This window comes from Octopus sinensis, linkage group LG11 (genome assembly GCF_006345805.1).
Source record: "Octopus sinensis linkage group LG11, ASM634580v1, whole genome shotgun sequence".
Lineage (NCBI taxonomy): Eukaryota > Metazoa > Mollusca > Cephalopoda > Octopoda > Octopodidae > Octopus > Octopus sinensis.
In genome coordinates, this window is record NC_043007.1 from 10,178,969 (window position 1) to 10,195,712 (window position 16,744).

The window sequence follows — 16,744 nt, forward strand, 5'->3', positions numbered from 1 at the left end:
TTCTATAGTAAGACTGCTGTGCTTCACCCTATATCATATTTTAGTCTCTCAACACCTGGCATATAGCCACTCCTCTCTTAAACACTTTCCCAACCACTGCCCAGCTGAAGAGGTCTTTTTCTTTTTCCTTTTACTTTCATGAAAGTTACTAAGTGACATCATTGGTGTCAGTGGCAGAAAAAAAAGCACCCTGTACACACAGTAAAGTGGTTGGCGTTACGAATGGCATCCAGACAGAAACCATGCCAAGGCTGACATTTAGGCCTATTACAGCCCCATGACTCACTGGATCCTGGCAAAATGTCCAACCCATGCAAGCATGGAAAATGAATGCTAAATGATGATGTTGATGATGATGAAGATGTAAGCTTCTGGTTAACTACATCTGTGACCCTATTTTAATTTCTCAACAGTAAGAGAAGTTGTTCCACTTCACGTACATCATTAACCCTTTAGTGTTCAGATTATTCTATCAAACATAATGCTTATTGATTCCCATTGATTTGAATTAATCATGCATTATCTCATATCTTCAAGATCTTGATGGTGTAGATGCAAGTGCGTTACCTAACATATGCACCATACCATCCACATTTTAACATCTACTTTCCCATGCTTGCATAGGCCAAATGAAGGATATTGAGGTAAATTTTCTATGGCAAGATGGCCTTCTTGCTGTCAACCCTTATCTGCTTCCAAGCAAGGTAATATATCCCCATGGTCAGATGTATTTTTGCAAAATATTGGAAATGAATGACATTGGTTTTCAACAATCAAGTAATGTCAAGACAAGTAGACACAAACATACCCACATGCATACGATGGCTTCTTTCAGTTTCCATCCACCAAATCCAATCACAAGGCTTCAGTTGGCCTGGGGCTATTGAGGAGAAAAAAGGCGGCGAGCTGGCAGAAACGTTAGCACGCCAGGCAAAATGCTTAGCAGTATTTCGTCTGCTGCTACGTTCTGAGTTCAAATTCCGCCGAGGTCGACTTTGCCTTTCATCCTTTTGGGGTCAATTAAATAAGTACCAGTTACGCATTGGAGTCAATATAATCGACTTAATCTGTTTGTCTATCCTTGTTTGTCCTCTCTGTGTTTAGCCCCTTGTGGGTAGTAAAGAAATAGCTATTGAGGAGAAACGCGTCTAAGGTGCCATGTAGTGGGACTGAACCTGAAACCAAGTGGTTAGGATGCTAACTTCTTAACTGTACAGCCACACTCGTATGTATCATTACAGCATTCATCTGAGAATAAAACAAAAAGTATTACTCACAGCAAGTTTATCGGTATCGTTGACAAGCAGTGAGTGTCGTAGTTCAGTACAGAAAGCAATTAGTTTATGTAAAACCCTGAGGGTTACTATAACAAGTAGCTCCAACTGGTTGGCAACATTTGCACAGTCTTGTAGTAACATATTCACAGAACTAGTTACTGAGTCCATAGAACTTTCCGACGAGCTCCCCGATTTCCCATTGTTTCCGCTGGTCAAAGAGTCACACAGGTCGGTGCTTGATGCAACCAGGTTCGCTGACAGTTGGTCACAATAGTGGCCAAGGTAATCCGCTAATAAAGGAATGAGCTGCAGCAAAAGATTCAGAGAGGTTTGTGAAGGATCGCTACTTTGGCTGGTAGACATCTCCTGTTTACTGGTTGGAGAACAGTCGGTGATTAAAAGCTGAGACAAGCCATGGATTGCAAGGTTGAGATTCGAAGAAGAGACCATATCCTTTTTGCTTGTAGAATTCATAATATTCCGAAGATCTGACATACTGAAAGGAGAAAAAGTGATGATTAATTACAGGGTTAACAACAGTAACAACAAGATCACCAATCCCTACAATAAATAACAACTGTTGCCAGAATTCAATATAAGGGGAGACATCATGACTTTGAGGTGGCGGGGTCGGAGGCCATCGACATCTCAGCTTCTACTGACAGGGTAAGACCCCAGAGCAGAGAGAATGTCTTTCTGGGAGTCCACGTGTAGCAGTTAAGGATCCTGTGGTGTTACAAGCTTGATGATAATGCTGTACATGGATGAATTTTTTCTTATTCAAGCATCTTATGTGTTTCGGCTTCTTTCTTCAGCCTTGAGAAGCAATATAGAAAGGACCACGGATGCTGCCCTCCCTCCTCTTATTAAGCCATAAAAGAAAATTGAAACAAAAACAAAAGGTACTTTTAATTTGTTACCGTAAATCTTCGAGTGTAGTCCGCCCTTGAGTATAATACGCAGGGAATTTTTAGGGAGCTGTACCTCTGAAAAACCTAAACCTTGTGTATAATATGCACCCTTTCTCTAACTTGAGTCAAGGAGGTCTATATAACATCCTTGGTTTGTAAAAATGTATACGGTAACATACTTTATTATTATTGTATATATAACATAATGCAAACGTGTAGCGTTTTTGTGCATTTTGTTTGCAGAAAAGAAAGAAATAACAGTAATAACGTTTAATAAATGCTGCTTATTGCATGTTATGGATGATTCTTTTATGACTTCATTGCTTTCAGGCTTAGCTTAAGGTATTTTCGTGCCCGACATCACAAAATGCGTCGGAATAAACATTGCCGGACAGCAAATAGAGACTCGGACATTGCTTAGAAAATAATTTTCATTTTTAACCTTGTGTATAATACTCACTAGGGATTTTGACCTTTAAATTTTGGGGAAAAAATGCGGATTATACTCGAGGATTTACGGTATTACATTTTTATGTTAGGTGCTGGCTTGACTGAGTGGTTATGAACTTCACTTGGCAACCTTGTGGTTTTGGATTCAATCTCACTGTGTGGAACCTCAGGCAAATGCCTTCTATATTACAGTCCTGGACTGATTGAAGCCTTGTGAGTAGATTTGGTTGAAAAGAAACTGAAAGAAGCCCAGTGTGTTTGTTCACATTTGTGCTGCTCTGAAAATTTTTGAGCTATGAACAATGACATCATTTTCCTTCCTCATCAACAAATTGTTCGTTAGTGTTTTTTACTTTTGATGACATGTGGAATAAGAGCTTCCTTACTTGGAAAATTGCAAAGTGTTAGCAACAGGAAAGGCACACAGCTGTATAACAATGTTTTAATAATATGCTGGCATGGAAAACTCAATCAATATCATCATTGGTTTAACCCTTTTGTTACCATATAAATTTTGAGATGGTCTGTGTTTCTTTCAATTAATTTTAAATATCTTTATATATAAAAGTCAAGTTGTGTGTCTGTCTCCTACGATTTAGATTCCTAACTACTCCCACATTTTGCGGTGCAGTTTAACCAAAACCGGGTATCTTATAGTCGTGATTCATATTGAGCCCTTCTGGGTATTAGCGTGCGTCTACGATGAGTCTACGATTTAAAAAAAAATTTAACATAATTTTTCCGCATTTTTAATGCATTTTCGCTCGGTTTATATAAGGGAAGTAACTCTCTATAAATGCTTATATAGTTATTTCCCTTACAAACCCGAGCAACGCCAGGCGATACTGCTAGTAACAAATAATTTAGTAAAATAACTTATCATTAAGCAAGTACTAGGAACATAAATTGTGACTAAGGTTTGGTGGAGGATTTTAATTCAAAACTTATGAAAACAAGACATTTGAACTCAGAGCCAGAGGTGGTTTCAACCTGGTTGGTATTGAAAGGGTTAATGTTCTATTTTCCATGCTTACATGAGTAAGACAGAATTCGTTGAAGCAAATATTTTCTACAGCTAGATGCCACTATTGTCATCAACCCTCAACTGTTTCCAAGCAAGGTAATATTTCCATGTTTGCCATGGAAGACTGTAGAATGCTCATTTGCAATCATCACAAGATATCAAGACAAGGGTACATGCATTGACACATACATATATTCAACAGGCTTCTTTTAGTTTCCATCTACCAAATCTAGTCAGCCCAAGACTATAGTAGAAAACACCCAACGTGCCAGGCAATGGAATTGAACCTGGAACCATGTGGCTGAGAAGCAAACTTCTTAAAACACAACCACACCTGTACCTAAAATCACAAACAAAAACAAATTTCTATTTTAAAAACAAAAATTTACTCCAAGTAATGAGACAAACCTGAGCCAGCTGACCTGACCTTACTACCTCCAAATGAACAAAGTCCAGTACGAGAATCTATACAGATTTTCACAAGAAGCAAAAAATTCCTATATCACATACCTTTTAGATTTTTGTTTCAGAAGGAAACTTGTGGAATCTCGGCAGAACTTTAGACCTGCAAAATCCTGGGTTGAGTGAAGTTGTAGTAGTTGTATAATGCCACTATTAAAGCAAGCTGACATTGTGTATTTGTCACTTAAAGTGTCTTGTACCAATTTTGATGTTAACTGTGAACCAGTAAGTTTTCCTGTCGGGAAACAAAACGATGTACCAATAGAAATTTAGGTCCATGCATTTGCGATCTATATTAATGGCACTTAATAAATCCCAGGAAAAATGTGAAATAAATATAGAAAAAAAGAGAGTTGATTTTGGTAGGATTTCAAATAAGGACAGTGTGATAGTGACCTACTAATTTAATTAGACACACTACTTTTTCAGACATTTTCATATCTCAGATAACTAATTTCTAACATCAGCACAAATCCAAAGAGTTTTAGGGAGGTTACATTTAATTAATTTGACCTTATGACTTGATGGATACTTTATTTTATTGACACTGGAAGGATAAAATGCAACACTGACTTTAGCAGGATTTGAACTCAGAATATGAATGGCAATAAATAAACTCTGCAATGTATCTGACATCCTAACACTTCTGCCACATAGTTGATTAATGTAGAGAGCAATAACCCCCCCCCCCAACCTGAACTAGAAATATACATACATATATGTAGATAGATAGGTAGACATACAGACAGATGAACACAAACTAGATCTAAACCATTTGATGCACACAGTATTAAAAATTTAACTAGATATATCAACATCAAAAAATCAAATGGAAATTGTAGTTGTGATACCTGTGCCAGTGGCACATAAAAAGCACCATCTGGACATGGCTGATGCCAGCACCACCTTGACTGACTTCCGTGCCGGTGGCACGTAAAAAGCACCAACCGATCGTGGCCATTGCCAGCCTCCCCTGGCACCTGTGCTGGTGGCATGTAAAAAGCACCCACTACACACATGGAGTGGTTGGCGTTAGGAAGGGCATCAAGCAGTAGAAACACTGCCAGATCAGACTGGAGCCTGGTGCAGCCTCCTGGCTTCCCAGACCCCCGTCAAACCGTCAAACCCATGCTAGCATGGAAAACGGACGTTAAACGATATGTGGTGTGACAAAGAGAAGGTTAGATAAGCAGACAAATTAGTCATCCTCCTCCTCCTCCTCATCATCATCCTTTAATGTCTGTTTTCCAATGCTGGCACAGGTTGAATGGTTTGACAAGATCTTGTGTGCTGCAGGACTATGCTGAGATTCAGTATCAACTTTCGCATGTTTACATTGGCTGGATGCCCTTCCTAATGTCAACCACTTTACAGTGTGCACTGAGTGCTGTTTTCGTGCCACTGGCACTAGTGGGATCACTAGTAGGTTGCAAGACAGAAAGACAATAGAAAGGGCAACAAAATCCATGTAGGGAGAAGCAGAGTATTAGGGAGGGAGAGGTGGCTGGAACCACAGAGCGAAATAGAGAGATAAGTTAGTGTTAAGATATATAATACGTTAACATGAATGAAAACATCGCTTACCATGATGTAGATGTACATTTAAGATTTTCTTTCTTCTGTTGCTGTATGTAGAACTGCACACACTCTCTGAAGCTGAATAAAAGAGAGGAAAGAGATAAAATGTTATTGAAAACAAAATATGTAAAAGGCTATAACAATCCAACTGGTATAGTTCAATATAAGTTAAGAGTCATTGAAATTTCAGAAGTTCTCTTCTTCGCTCATTCTAAGAATAATTACTTCCCTGGGCATGGATACATTGAAACTCTGACGTCTGGCAGCTGACTTGGCAGACGCCCATAAAATTATTAATTATCTTACATACAATAACTCTGAGCACCTTTTTCAAACTCCACCTGTCTAACAACCGTGGACATGTTTACAAAGTCAGAAAACGGCACAGCTCGCATGACTTTCGGAAACATTTTTTCACGCTAAGAGTCACTGAAATATGGAACAAACTGCCGGCATCAGTTGTTAGTTGTCGGAGCACTGCATCCTTCAAAACTTCCATGCTTCCTGAGATTCACCAACACTACACCTGATTTTCTCCCCCTCCATACACACGCAAGCATGTATCTGACTCATACACTGTTCACTTTCCAGACATTTGTACATTCCTGCATATACTTTACATGCACTTTTGACAAGTTGTGGTGCACCTGAGCACTGTATACAATAATTTCATTATTATTATTATTTTTATTAATGAGGACTTTTTTTACACACTAATTTAATTTAATTAAAAACAATATTTAACTTACTACCTTGTGTATGGTAGTCTGCACTGAGTTCTTTTTCTCTCTTTTGATATATGTGTGTCTGTGTACATGCATACACAAACACAGTGGCTGTTGCCAGCACTGCCCCGACTGGCTTCTGTAAAAAGCACCATCCGATCGTGGCTGTTGCCAGCCTTGCCTGGCCTCTGTGCCGGTGGCATGTAAAAAGCGCCATCCGATCGTGGCCGTTGCCAGCCTTGCCTGGCCTCTGTGCCGGTGGCACGTAAAAAGCACCATCCGATCGTGGCCGTTTGCCAGCCTCATCTGGCACCTGTGCCGGTGGCACGTAAAAAGCACCCACTACACTCATGGAGTGGTTGGCGTTAGGAAGGGCATCCAGCCGTAGAAACATTGCCAGATCAGACTGGGCCTGGTGCAGCCTTCTGGCTTCCCAGACCACAGTTACACCGTCCAACCCATGCTACCATGGAAAGCGGACACTAAACGATGATGATGATGACATGATGGCAGTTCATTCATGCCTGAGAAAGATCATCACTGGTTATTAAAGAGTGCTTCTGACAGTAGTTTTTTAAGCCTTACAACGAAAGTTGCATATCAACATCATTTTAACATAGGATTGAATCTGAAATCACATGGTTTGGAAGCAAACTCCTTAGCCATACAGACATGCATGTGTACATCATATTTATAAACTGATGCTACAAGGAGCACTACCATGCTCAACAGAAATGTTTAAAGACAAAGATATTTGGCACCCAAATAAATATCAAGGGTGGAGGCGCAATGGCCCAGTGGTTAGGGCAGCGGACTCGCGGTCGTAGGATCGCGGTTTCGATTCCCAGACCGGGCGTTGTGAGTGTTTATTGAGCGAAAACACCTAAAAGCTCCACGAGGCTCCGGCAGAGGATGGTGGTGATCCCTGCTATACTCTTTCACCACAACTTTCTCTCACTCTTACTTCCTGTTTCTGTTGTACCTGTATTTCAAAGGGCCGGCCTTGTCACTCTCTGTGTCAAGCTGAATATCTCCGAGAACTACGTTAAGGGTGCACGTGTCTGTGGAGTGCTCAGCCACTTACACGTTAATTTCACGAGCAGGCTGTTCCGTTGATCGGATCAACCGGAACCCTTGTCGTCGTAACCGACGGAGTGCTTTCATCCAAATATCAAGATCTTCAGGAAATAATTTTACTTACTGCTCTTTTGAGGGCTGATGGAAATCTTGCCATTTCCTCTTGAACCAATATTATCAGCACTGAGGATGGAATCATCCGATGGAAATTTTTTCTGTGGAGAAGGTTTCTCCACTAAAACCCGACGTACTTTAGAACTAGCACCATGATAGCTACTGGTTGTTGCTGACTGTGGAGAAGCAGCACCACTAGCAGCAATGCTGCTTTTAACACTAAGCAACGAATCTTTCAAGTGCATAATTTCTTGTTCTTTAAACTGCAGCTGCACATTTAAACGTTCAATCTCAGATTTCAAATGTTTTTCACTTTCGGCTTTCTCTCGAACTTCTTGCTGAGTTTTCTCTTGTTGTAGTTTTGATAATTTTTCTGTCTCTCTCTGTAGATCTGTACGTAGAATTTTAATTTCACCTTCTTTCAGATATAAATTCTGTTTATACTGAAAAGTAGCGAGAAGAAAGTTTTGTTGAAAATTTCAATTTAAAATTTGCAGAGTTTGAAACTCTATTAATCATTTAATTACAAAATTAATTTTCATAATTATTCCAGTAACGATGTTAAACATCTGCCAAAAAAACAGGATTTGACATATCTCAATGAAAAATTGTTTCAAGCATGACATTTCTCAACAATAAATAGATTGGTATAGAAAACTTCAATTAGGGGTAATAAAATCTCGAGTAGTTATATCTGATTTCCACAGTAAAAGGTATACGTAAGGGTATATGGTTAAGAAGATTGCTTCCCAATCACATGGTTCTATGTACAGTCTCAGTGTGTGGCATCTTTGGCAAGTGTCATTTGCTATAGTCCTGGGCTGAACAACAGAGCGAAGCCTTGTGACTAAATTTGGTAGACCGAAACTGCATGACGGCTTGTTGTGTATATATATATATATATATGTGTGTGTGTGTGTGTCTATGTATATGTATCGACAACTGGTGTTGGTTCATTTATGACCTCATAACTTAGCAGTTCAGCAAAATAGACCAATAGAGTAAGTATCAAACTTGTAAAATAAGTACTGGGGTCAGTTTGATTGGCTAAAACCCTTCAAAGCAGTGCTCCTTGAAGGTTACAATCCAAAGACTTAAACGAGTAAAAGAGGTACGTAGCAGGAACTTGTTCTGCAAGGGGATGTTTTTCTAAACAACTGTGACTCTTACTTCTTTATTGCCCAGAAGGAGCTAAACATAGAGGGGACAAACAAGGCAGACAAAGGGATTAAGTCAATTGCATCGACCCCAGTGCGTAACTAGTACTTAATTTATCAACCCCAAAAGGATGAAAGGCAAAGTCGACCTCAGTGGAATTTGAACTCAGAACATAGCAGCAGACGTAATATCTATTTCTTTACTACCCACAAGGGGCTAAAGACAGAGGGTACAAACAAGGACAGACAAAGGGATTAAGTCAATTACATCGACCCCAGTGCGTAACTAGTACTTAATTTATCGACCCCGAAAGGATGAAAGGCAAAGTTGACCCCGGCGGAATTTGAACTCAGAATGTAACGGCAGACGAAATGCCACTAAGCATTTTGCCCGGCATGCTAACATTTCTACTAGCTCGCCGCCTTACCTGTGACTCATATTTTGTATCATCCTAAATGGAACTGCTTCACTATGAAAGACTCTTAGTGAAACCCTTGCACATGGTATCATGAACAGGAACGTAATCTTTATCTAAACCCCAGGCTAGGTGTCAACTATAGTGATAAATTCTTTGAAGGGCTGAGTTTGTGACATGACATGGTTTTTGAAATCACAAATAATAATCTACAATGTGTTTTTGCTTGTAGTCACACTGGCAGAGAGGACTGAAATGACAAATGAAGAAAGAATAGTTGGAGATGGTAAGAATAGGTGAGGGGAAAGTGAAAGATCGTAATTAAAGTGAGATCAGTGGGAGGTTTTTGTAATGGTTGGAATAGCCAGTATTTTGATGAAAATGAAATACAAACTTATGTCATAAATTTTGCAAGAAATATATTATTACTTCGTTTTGAAAATTATATCCAAAAGGGAGTAAGAAAGATAACTTAAAATAAAAAAAACACTATATTCTCTCTCTCTTTTACTTGTTTCAGTCAGTTGACTGCGGCCATGCTGGAGCACCGCCTTTAGTCGAGTAAATCAACCCCAGGACTTATTTTTTGGAAGCCTAGTACTTATTCTATCGGTCTCTTTTGCCGAACCGCTAAGTTACAGGGATGTAAACACACCAGCATCAGTTGTCAAGCGATGTTGGGGAGACAAACACAGACACACAAACATATATATATACACATATATGACCGGCTTCTTTCAGTTTCCGTCTACCAAATCCACTTACAAGGCTTTGGTCGGCCCGAGGCTATAGTGGAAGACACTTGCCCAAGGTGCCACGCAGTGGGACTGAACCCTGAATCATGTGCTTGGTAAGCAAGCTACATACCACACAAAGTTTACTCACACAAACACACACACTTATTTAAAACAGGCTTCAAGTCCGCACAAGGTTTTAGTTGGCCCAGGCTATAATAAAAGACACCTTTACATGGTGGCATGCTGGGGGACTGAACCCAAAACCACATGGCTTGGAAGCAATCTTCTTGAGAGAGAGAGAGAGAGAGAGAGAGAGAGAGAGAGAGAGAGAGAGAGAGAGAGAGAGAGAGAGAGAGAGAGAAAGAGAGAGAGAGAGAGAGGGGCCAAGGGGAGAGAGATGGAGACAGAGAGAAAAGTAACTGTACTATGTTAAAAACAAACCTTTTTACTATCTCTTCTTAAGAGCTGAAGTTCTTCAATTAATTTTTGATCAAGTGTGACTTTATCACCATTTGAGCTATCACTTTTCAGCCTGTGAAGACTAGAGCTGCTTGCAGAACTGTGGCTTGAATTACTGGAGTCATAGCTGGTTGTAGACGAGACTGGGAATGTTGAAGAAGAGCTGGAAGTTGAAGAAGAACGTTGAACAAGCTTTGATGCAGGTTGGTATGGGGCCACATCCTGTTTCGGAAATAAAAACTGTGTATGAGATCCCGGCAAAACTGCAGGCGCAACACCTTTTGTTGCAACATTAGGAGCTTGTCCTTGATCAGGCTTCACGGAACTCGGTCCAGCTTTCACTGTATAAGCGTTGGAAGCAGCATTATCAAGCTCGTTTAGTTCCTGTTGTGTAAGGGTCAGCTCTCCATCCCAATCATCGTCAAAGTCATTTTTGCTTTCATCTGAATCTTTCCTTCTCTTACTAGTGCTAGAGTTACCTAACCGAGCTCTTTGGTAGCAAAATTTTCGTTTTTGATTGGGTAAGGCTGGAGGCTCAGCCATCTAACTTCAGAGGCTGAGTGCAATCAAAACATACTGGGTAGGTGTTAAAAGAGCAAACCTACAAGAAAGACCAAAACAAAAGAATGAAATAACAAAAGAAAATTACTTCAAATTTTAGGTATCTGCAATAAACAATTACTTTGATTGGAGAGAGTTACAGCTAGCTGAGTTATTAAGATGCTAACTAAATTAGTTTTTAATAAGAGAGAGCATTTTCATTAATGAATGGTAAAAAGATGAGTGTCAGTTCATTGCTGTAAAAAACAAGGGCATTGTAAAACAGTACATTTTGGGTAGCTGAGCACTGTGGACGGTCACTAAGATATATTCTTTCTTGTAGTATAAGCAGAATTTTTTTACTGATTGTTGACCTGTGTTGTGACATATCAATCTGTGATAAGTGTAACATGGTTCAAAATTAAGCATGCCATGTTATCCTGGATCAGTGATAAATGAATCAGTAAGAAAGGATAGATGTATCATAGATGTAAGGGTTGGCAACAGGAAGGCATCTGGCTGCAGAAAATCTGTCACAACAAATTCTATCTGACCCATGCAAGCATGGAAGAGTGGACATTAACCCTTTAGTGTTTAAACCGGCTGTATCCAGCCCAAATATTCTACACATTTTATGCTCAAACTGGCCAGAACATGCATCTCATACCTACCCTGCAATGTCACTCTAAAAATAAGCAATTACATCTTTCCTATCTTGAAGCTACAAAATAATATCAGATAAATTTTTTTAAATGTGAATAAATAAGGTTTACTTTTGACAAATTAATCTGAACACCAAAGGGTTAAATGATGATGATAGCATTCAGATAGAAAGTGGCTACATATAAAAAAAAGATTTAAAAACTCAGTTGATATATTGGTTAGTATACTCAGAGTTCCTATCCTTCGAAATGGATTGATAATCACATCTTGCAGGTATTTTCGATTTCAAAGTTTTTCAAGCCACTATATAAAATATGAAACCCTATTGAACTTGATACCTTTGCCAAATTGTAGCTTTGACTGAGCTCCTAATCTCTCTTCCTTCTACATTCATCATCATTGTTTAACATCCATTTTCCGTGCTAGCATGGGTTGGACGGTTCAACCAAGGTCTGGGAAGCCAGGACGCTGCACCAGGCTCCAGTCTGATCTGGCAGTGTTTCTACAGCTGGATGCCCTTCCTAATGCCAACCACTCTGTGAGTGTAGTAGGTGCTTTTTACGTGCCAGACGAGGCTGGGCAGTGGCCACAAACGGTTGGTGCTTTTTTACGTGCCACCGGCACAGGAGCCAGTCAAAGCGGCGCTGGTATTGGCCACGTTCGGATGGTGCTTTTTACGTGCTACTGGAACAGGTATCACAACTACAATTTCCATTTGATATTTATTTTGATGTTGATGTACTTGACTCAATAGGTCCCCTCAAGTACAACAGGTTGCCCTACAATCCAAAGTAAGCACAGCAGGTCGTTCTGCAATCCAAGGTACTTTGGATGGGCTGGGGCTATGCGAAACTGGTGCAGGAAACAGCCATGAACTCACATTATTTGTTGGGTCTTTGCAGTCACAGCATATCTCCAGAGGTCTCGGTCTTTCGTCATTATTTGTAATAACATAAATTGTATCATCTTAAGCTGCACACCATTTCATATAAACTATACAAGCAGAGCCATTGAGGGTGCCTTTGTATGATTGGTTGATCAGCTAGAAATGATGCCAAATGCCCTCAAATCATATTCTAGAAGTCAATCAAGGGCTGACCCGAAGCTAAACAACAAGACTCTACACAAGCTAGCATGAGATTCTATGTGATCACTTAGCCAGCAAAAAACAGCAGCCATATTTTACTCAAATTACCACGCCCACTCCCATCTTAGAAAAAAATGGTAAGACAGACTGGGTAATCTAGATGTAGAGCAGCCATGGGCAAACGGTAGGCTGTGGGGGTTTATGAATGGCACACCTAATGAAAAATTACCTTTGATTTTTTTAGTAGAATAGCCTGTCTGATGACAAGCCATGTCTTATGCAGCTAGCTTCACAGAAAAGGTTGCTCATTGCTTGTTCTAGTGATATTAAAAGACTGCCAGAACTAGAGATGAAGTTTAGGGTGTGGAAGGAAGCAAGGTCTAGAATCAAAGGACCTTAAAGTTAACCTCGTAAAAACCAAAGTCTAAGTAAGTAGGAAGGCTGACAAATCACAAACCCTTCAAGTAGATGGCCCTGTTCAATCTGCAGAAAAGGCGTGGGTAGAAATTCCATATGGTGTACCTGGTGTAAATTATGAACACATAAGAGGCGCAGCGACATCAAAGGAAGGGTAACCAGGAAGATAGTTTTTGTGTGTGGCAGATGCACAGGGGTAATAAACACTGAAGGTGTACAGAAAACAGATTCCATCACATGCCAGGGGAAAAAAATAAAAGTAGTAGATAGCTTCCATTACCTAGGCGACCAAGTCTGTAGCAGGGGTGGTTGCTTTGAGAGAATAAGAATAGCTTAGGCAAAGTTTAGGGAGCTCCTACTTCTGCTGGCAACTAAGGGCCTCTCCCTCAGGATGAAAGGTAGACTGCATGATGCATGTATGCGAACTGCCATGCTACACGGTAATGAAACATGGGCCATGACTGCTGAGGACATGCGTAGGCTTGAAAGAAATGAAGCTAGTGTGATCCATTGGATATGTAATGTCAGTGTGCATACACAACAGAGTGTAAGTACCTTGAGAGAAAAGTTGGACATAAGAAGTATCAAATGCGGTGTGCAAGGGAAACGACTGCGCTGGGATGGTCATGTGTTATGTATGGATGAGGACAACTGTGTGAAGAAGCACCACACCCAAACTGTGGAAGGAACCAAAAAGACATGGCTTGAGGTGATGAAATATGATCTTTGAACATTGGGCCTCACAGAGGCAATGACAGGAGATGAAGACCTTTGGAGATATGCTGTGATTGAGAAGACCCAGCAACAAAAGTGAGATTGCAGCCATAGCTGATGCTAGTGTTGCATGTCTGGCCCATTTAAGGTTGATGCATCAGGCAATATGATATGCTTGAGAAGACCTGTTGAGTTAAGTAAAATCAAAATCGTAGCTGTGGCCAGTACCCCCTGACTGGCTCCTGAATGTGGTCGATGCCAGTGGCACATAAAAAGCACCATCCGAATGTGGTCGATGCCACATCTGTCTGAATGTTGGGCACACACACACACATTCTGACACAAATTTGTCTATAAAATGAAATTTAGAAATTAAAAAAAAAAAAATTGTTATGTATCAGTATGATACATTTGTGTGCACCAACCATTTTTGTTTCCCACATTAAATTCCGATATAATTGTAATCTATACAATCTGAAATATATTTACAAAACATCGCCTGGCCCCCGTGCCGGTAGCATGAAAAAGCACCATCCACTCGTGTCCGTTGCCAGCCTCGCCTGGCCCATTGCCGGTAGCACGTAAAAACACCATCTGTTCGTGGCCGTTTGCCAGCTCTGTCTGGCACCTGTGCAGGTGGCACGTAAAAAGCACCCACTACACTCACGGAGTGGTTGGCGTTAGGAAGGGCATCCAGCCGTAGAAACACTGCCAAATCTGACTGGGCCTGATGAAGCCTTCCGGCTTCACAGACCCCAGTTAAACCGTCCAACCCATGCTAGCATGGAAAACGGACGCTAAATGATGATGATGATGATTTCAATAATATTTATTTTTCTGAAAGTTATAAGGAAACAAGGACATGTGTACTAGAGCACATTTAAGTAGGTAAACCGATATTTGAATGTGTGATTATTAAGTAGAACGGAACGAAGAAATAACTTCCTGGTTGTGGCATTGGTTCCCTACGCAACCATTATAAGCTTGGAATATTTTTCAGATCAAACTAGTGGGATTTGCCTAATGCACAACGTTGATAACTTTTTAAGGATACTAGATTAAGCTTGCTTTATTAACATTAATAAATGAGTTGTTAGTTAGTTAGTTAATTTTTTGGCTCAAAAAGCAAAAAGCAAGGCCATGTAGGGGGACATGGAGTTATGTACAGGGTGGTGTTCATGTAAAGAGTTCAGGCCACTTGTGGTCAAGGGAGACTTTGAACCGAGCGGTCGTCGGCATCTTCACCATCTCGTCCGGCAGCTTATTCCACGGATCTGCAACCCGGACGGAGAAAGCCCCTCTCCTTCGATTGAGATGAAATCGTCGCAGATAGAGCTTTTGGAGTGACCCCGCAGCCGACGCTCTGGAGCAGGAGTGAAGAACAGCTCTTTCGAGAAGTTACACTTTCCGCTTATGATGTTGTGAGCAAGAATGAGATCACCACGGCGTTGTGATTAGAGATGTCAATATCCTTTCTTCTATATGCACAAAACCTGAATTTTGAGGGAGAAGGCTATTCGATCATATCAATCACAGTGTTTGGTATTTATTTCTATTTCTTTACTACCCACAAGGGGCTAAACACAGAGGGGTCAAACAAGGACAGACAAACGGATTAAGTCAATCACATCGCCCCCAGTGTGTAACTGGTACTTATTTAATCGACTCCGAAAGAATGAAAGGCAAAGTCGACTTCGGCGGAATTTGACTCAGAACGTGAAGACGGACGAAATGCTGCTAAGCATTTTGTCCGGTATGCTAACGATTCTGCCAGCACACCGCTTTTGAGATGATTGATATCACCATAAATGTAGTTGATCCATGTTGATTGATTTTGACATTAACAGGCATTAGATTATAACCCCCAACAACGAGCGAACCTCTACACGGTGACTCGACCTGCTGGAAACAGCAGCTAAATTCCTCATAAATCAAACCCTACTGTATTTAACTAAAAGTGAAAATAAACAAAAGAGAACACATTATATAATGTAGTCATATGTAACACTGTCTCAAAAGGTTGGACCGTCACGAATGGAACAGACTATCGATTAATAACAAATAGTTTAGCCCTGTTACATGGAATGATCACCTTATTTCTGAGAAAGGTATTTCAAGAAGAAATCGGTTGCACTGTGTGTGTATATATACAAATACATACACACACACATATATATATAAGCATCAATATACACACACACATATATATACACATATATAAGCATCAATATACACACACACATATATATATACACATACACATATAAGCATCAATATACACACACATATATAAGCATCAATATACACACACACATATATATACACATATATAAGCATCAATATACACACACACATATATATATATACATATACATATATAAGCATCAATATACACACACATATACACATACACATATATAAGCATCAATATACACACACACACACATATATAAGCATCAATATACATACATACATATATATATACACATATATAAGCATCAATACACACACATGTATATATACACGTACACACAAATATGCATGCATGCACAAACATTCACACACACACACATACCTACATACAATTTCCACAACAAAATCATTATAGTAATATATATTTAGTCATAAGCTAGATTTCCAGTATAGTAACAACAATATAAGACACGATGCTTATCTGTAAACATAAATCAGTGAATTAAGGAAATACATGAAAAATAAAGTAAATTGAAACAATAACATGGAACGAACGAGGAAATAAAAATTGTCTTCCGATTAAAAAGATTTCGGAATACGATAAATATTATCCCCAGTAACAAGTTTATCGAATATCAAACGTGCTTTTTGTCTGATACGAACCATTATTGCTTAAAAGCGGCAACTTTGGACATTTTCCACGGCAGAAGATAAACTAAGACCAACATGTTGTAACGCATTGA

The 16,744-nt window shown here is 39.8% G+C and overlaps 1 protein-coding gene across 1 annotated transcript in view; it reads right to left on the reverse strand.

Annotated features, from left to right (window-relative positions):
* The window catches only part of LOC115217079 (serine-rich adhesin for platelets), a 42,457-nt gene extending 25,716 nt beyond the window's left edge, over window positions 1–16,741 (reverse strand). The window contains exons 1-6 of the mRNA XM_029786670.2: window positions 16,665–16,741; window positions 10,370–10,988; window positions 7,629–8,061; window positions 5,709–5,780; window positions 4,173–4,359; window positions 1,278–1,773 (exon numbers count right to left, since the gene is read on the reverse strand). Of these exons, the coding sequence (XP_029642530.1) occupies window positions 1,278–1,773; window positions 4,173–4,359; window positions 5,709–5,780; window positions 7,629–8,061; window positions 10,370–10,930 (1,749 nt within the window). The 5' untranslated portion in view covers window positions 10,931–10,988; window positions 16,665–16,741. The remainder of the gene's footprint in view (window positions 1–1,277; window positions 1,774–4,172; window positions 4,360–5,708; window positions 5,781–7,628; window positions 8,062–10,369; window positions 10,989–16,664) is intronic.
* Between the last annotated feature and the right edge of the window lie 3 nt (window positions 16,742–16,744).